A 4,413-nucleotide genomic window follows, 5' to 3' on the forward strand; every position below is an offset into this window, starting at 1 on the left:
ACTATTATTTTGTAACTTAGACTAAAAGTTATATATGTTGGGTGCAATTTTTTGACCCTCTTTGTGGTCAAAAGTCAATGATGTTTTTTTTTAAGGTAATGAAGTCATTAATGGTATTATGTAAATAGGTAAATTATAACCACTCACGTCAGATTTGATACAAGAATAAATATCTTCGCTATTTAAACAATTATAAATACATCTCATAAGATTTGATGAAATTATGTTATCATTTGATGGGGGTATGAAATTATCAACTTTGTCATTACTGTACTTTTTTTAAATAAAAAAATCGAACGGGATGAATGAAAATTTTTAAAAATTATAAAAAATTATCCACTTAGTTCATAAAAAAAATAAAAAAAATATAATTCTTAATTCACAAGTGTATTTTGGCCAGTTCACCAAAAAAGATTGATGAAAGTCTAACAAATTGGACTAACTGTCAGACGGTCGTTAAAATCAAACATCAGTGGTGTTTCTGAAAAATTTGATTTTGGCTTGGGTTTGATAAGATAAGTAATTATATGACAATATAATACACTTACATTTAAAAAAAAAATAATAATAAAATACATAATAATTATGAAATATTTTACTATACAATTAATTTGATTAAATTAAAAAGTTTTGGTATTTCTTGAGGTTGGTAAGCATTTTTCGTAAAACAAGTCCAAACAAATTCCAATTTACTGTGAAAATGTTTGTATGTGGTCCAGTTCAGACAACATAACGCCACAGACGCACACTGCACCAGTAAAACAAGATAACTGATAGTTCTAAAAGAGGAAAACAAACCACAAAACTTCCTTACTAAAACAGTAGTACGCGTCACCCCAGTGCACTGTTGCCCGGCTACGTGTCATTCCCCCCACCGCCGCCACACGTGTCGCTCTCCTCCGCCTCCCCCCACGGCTGAGTAAACCGCTACGTGTCGTCTGCTGCCCTTCTCAACCCTCCATGCACTGCTCCTATATACATCCTTCTTCACTCAGTGGTGGAGCATATTAATCGTTTTCCCATTGTAAGAAACAGCGAAAGAAAAAAAACAGTCCGATCGAAATCGAAAATGGCTTCCCAACAGGAGAGGAAAGAGCTCGACGCCAGGGCGAAACAGGGGGAGACGGTGGTTCCCGGCGGCACCGGGGGGAAAAGCCTCGAGGCTCAAGAACACCTTGCTGAAGGTATATGCATATATATATTTATCTGAGCGAACACTTTTATTAGAGCAAAACATCGAATATCTTGATGGGTTTTTTCATTAAATTGCGTTTACTGATTCGTTCATTTATTTACGATCGTGTAAAGGGAGGAGCCGAGGAGGGCAGACGAGGAGGGAGCAGCTGGGGACAGAGGGATACCAGGAGATGGGGCGCAAGGGCGGGCTGAGCACAGGCGACAAGGCAGGAGGGGAGCGGGCGGAGGAGGAAGGAATCGAGATTGATGAGTCGAAGTTCAGGACTAGTTGAATGGGAGAGTTGAGAGTTGTGGGTCTCTGAATACACTAGGTAGGTAGCTTTGTGAATAAAGGAGTGGAGTGGACTGGCCTGATGATGATGTTGATGGAAAAAGCACTGTAGTTTAACGTTTCTGTATGTTGTGGTTGTTGACTTCACTAGTGTTATTTCTGGGTTCCTATGTTGTTAAGGGTCTGTTCGGAGATCCGGAGAGGTGTTGTGTCTCTTCTTCTCTGTAGTGTAACTGTCGTACTGTTCTGGTGTATCAGAGATGTTAATTAGCAAAAATCTTCGGCTGGAACTTTGGTTTACTACTTTACCGTCAACTTATTGCGAAAGCACGTGAAAACATACAGCACTGGTGGTCTAATGGTAGAATAGTGCCCTGCTCTCGCTGGTGCACTTTTTTCCTTTTGCATTCGAAACCGTTTGGGATCCCATTAACGTCTTGCTATTTCCCGGATATCAAGGCATTCTCATTCTAAAATTGAGAGTTAGTAAAATAATAAGCGTAACAATGCATATGGACCACGTGTAAATTGTAATTGTGTTTTGTTCTTCACAAGTATCAAATATATTTAATTAACCATAAATGTAATTTCATTTGGAGACGCACGAAACAACCTTATAATGATTCAAGTAGAAAATCACACTAGTCGGAACCCTACTTCAACAATGGAAACTAATAATCCTTCCGTCCAGTCCACCGGAATCATACGAAGATCAACCCCCAAAGCGACGAGAGTAGCACAAATACAGTCTTTGCTATATTCGCCGGAGCAACGAACACGGCGCCGCTGGTCGGAGGAGGATCAGCGGCGGCCTGAGGCGAAGATCCATGCTCCAAAACTTTGACGACCATCTTGAGGCCCCTCTGGCAGTGGCCGGAGACGCCGCTGATGAAGTAGAACAGTCCAGGGCGGTCCAGCATGAAAACGGTGTCGCCGTTGTTGGAGAAGAACACGGGATGCGACGACCGGCATCTTTCGTACTCTTCTTCCGCCACTGTCATCACCGAATCCTTCTTGTACGTGAACCCTACATTTTTAATTGCGCAAGGGAATATCAAATAGTAACATCTTTAAAACCCGACTGAAAAACCAGAGAAGCTGAGACTTACGTAGGGTGTCGTTAACCTGGAACCGATTCTTGGAAGCCCAGTCATTGTACATCTGATCGTTCTTAGCCGGAGGAGTCGCCCACCCATACGGCCCACCGACATCCAACTCCACACACTTCACTGCGCGTAAACGCATCACTGCTAAAATCAGAACAATCAGAGCGAGGGAAGAACAATGCTTTCTGAGTGGGGTGATGGTGATGAAGCCAGGAGCCATTCTTGGAGATGAATGTGGTCTAGATTAGTGTTTTTGGTGATGTGTGTGGGTTGAGTTGATCAGCTTTTTATGAGCTGGTGTTGCTTAAAAAGAGTTCGTTTAGGGCGTGAACTGTGAACAGAAAGCTTGAGATGGAATCGGGGGGAGAGATACGAGGAGGAAGAGGGGGGCGTGCGTGGGGGTGTTTGGTGGCGGGTGTTTAGGGATGGTGGTGGACTTGTGTTTGACCCATCGCAACTGCTTTTCAAAGTTCAGGAGGATCGCTTTGGTTTTTCAAAATCATCAGAAATAGGTTAAGGCCTAGATTTGGATGGCTAGATTTTGAATTGTGTATTTTAAATTTTAAATAATAGCTTTCTTCAATTTGATTGGATAATTTTAAAGGTAAACGACAACCATCGTTTTGAGATTTGTTAATATTATATACACATTCTCATTGGTTGAAATTTACAAATTAATAAAATTATAAATATTCTAACAAAAATTCGGTTGTAATTGATTTCATAGTTGATCATTCGGACCTTCAATTTAAACATCTAAATCTCGCACTTATGAATTGGACTAAAAGCAAATGAGGTAGACAAAAATAAAAACAACTCAGACAAAACAACGACGATATATTGTAATTTGACAAATCCCAATGATGCTTATTGTAATTTGTCCTCGTTTTAATATTAAATAATTTTAAATTATTTAGCTCTAAATTCTTTCTATATTGTATAAAATATTAATTGATTTTAAATCCTTTTTTCAAATATTATCCTTAAATCCAAACTCAAATATATCGCTTCAAATGCAGTTTGAATGACTTTGATTAATGTTTTTTTCATTCGAAGGTCAAGTATGTTGAAGCCATCACTATTTTGGTATGGGAGACGAATCTATTTATCCAACCTAATTATGCACCGTTTATTTTATTGAATTGTGTTACTTGATATAACTTGATCATCATAGTTCTATACATAATTATATATTGCAGTCTTAAAACAATGTTTTCAGAATTAGATCAAATATTGAACTGATCAAGTTATTGTTTATTGGGTCATTGTACAATTGAATTAAATAAATCAATATTATATATGTATGTATATACATAATATAGCAATATATTATATATCAATTAATTAAGTAAAAAGATGCGAAAAATAAAACTCTCAATCATCTTCATTGGGAAGTTCTTGATTTGCGTTTGGTCGAGGGTTTGAAAATTGAGATAGCTGAGAAAATTGCAATTAATTTAAGGGCAAATCTTATTCTCATTTTCTCTTCATATTTTTGCCGATTTTCAGCTTAAAAAGAAAATATATGTCCGTAGATTTAATCGGTTCAAATTGGGTTGATTGAAATTGATTTATATGTATGATCCAAGTTAAATTCATGATTAGTTTTTTATCGGATTCAACATTAAATTGATCAATTCGATCCAAATATGATAACATAGATTTAAAATCTAATCATAAATTATATACATAACATATTAATGATTTTGAATTATTATTGATTCGAGGATATTCGATATCACTTTATTAAATCAGTCTCAAATTTGTACATTACCCTTGATTGAAAACAGTCGGATATCCACCCGGACCCAAATACCCGTTAGGGTTCTATACTTGTAA

The 4,413-nt window shown here is 37.2% G+C and overlaps 2 protein-coding genes across 2 annotated transcripts; one reads left to right on the forward strand and one right to left on the reverse strand.

Annotated features, from left to right (window-relative positions):
* Positions 1-989: 989 nt before the first annotated feature.
* GEA6 (Stress induced protein) lies at positions 990-1,758 on the forward strand. The gene is made up of 2 exons (XM_011086591.3): positions 990-1,184; positions 1,309-1,758. Exons 1-2 carry the CDS (start codon positions 1,070-1,072, stop codon positions 1,467-1,469), a joined length of 276 nt encoding a protein of 91 aa, XP_011084893.1. The 5' UTR covers positions 990-1,069; the 3' UTR covers positions 1,470-1,758.
* Positions 1,759-2,074: 316 nt separating this feature from the next.
* Positions 2,075-3,094, reverse strand: LOC105167037 (early nodulin-like protein 6). Its single transcript, XM_011086592.3, has 2 exons — positions 2,578-3,094; positions 2,075-2,495 (listed from the first exon to the last, which is right to left on the reverse strand). The coding sequence occupies exons 1-2, from the start codon at positions 2,792-2,794 to the stop codon at positions 2,170-2,172; spliced, it is 543 nt and encodes a 180-aa protein (XP_011084894.1). The 5' UTR covers positions 2,795-3,094; the 3' UTR covers positions 2,075-2,169.
* Between the last annotated feature and the right edge of the window lie 1,319 nt (positions 3,095-4,413).

This window comes from Sesamum indicum, linkage group LG7, assembly GCF_026168435.1.
Source record: "Sesamum indicum cultivar Baizhima isolate 11 linkage group LG7, ASM2616843v1, whole genome shotgun sequence".
In the NCBI taxonomy this organism is placed as follows: Eukaryota; Viridiplantae; Streptophyta; class Magnoliopsida; order Lamiales; family Pedaliaceae; genus Sesamum; species Sesamum indicum.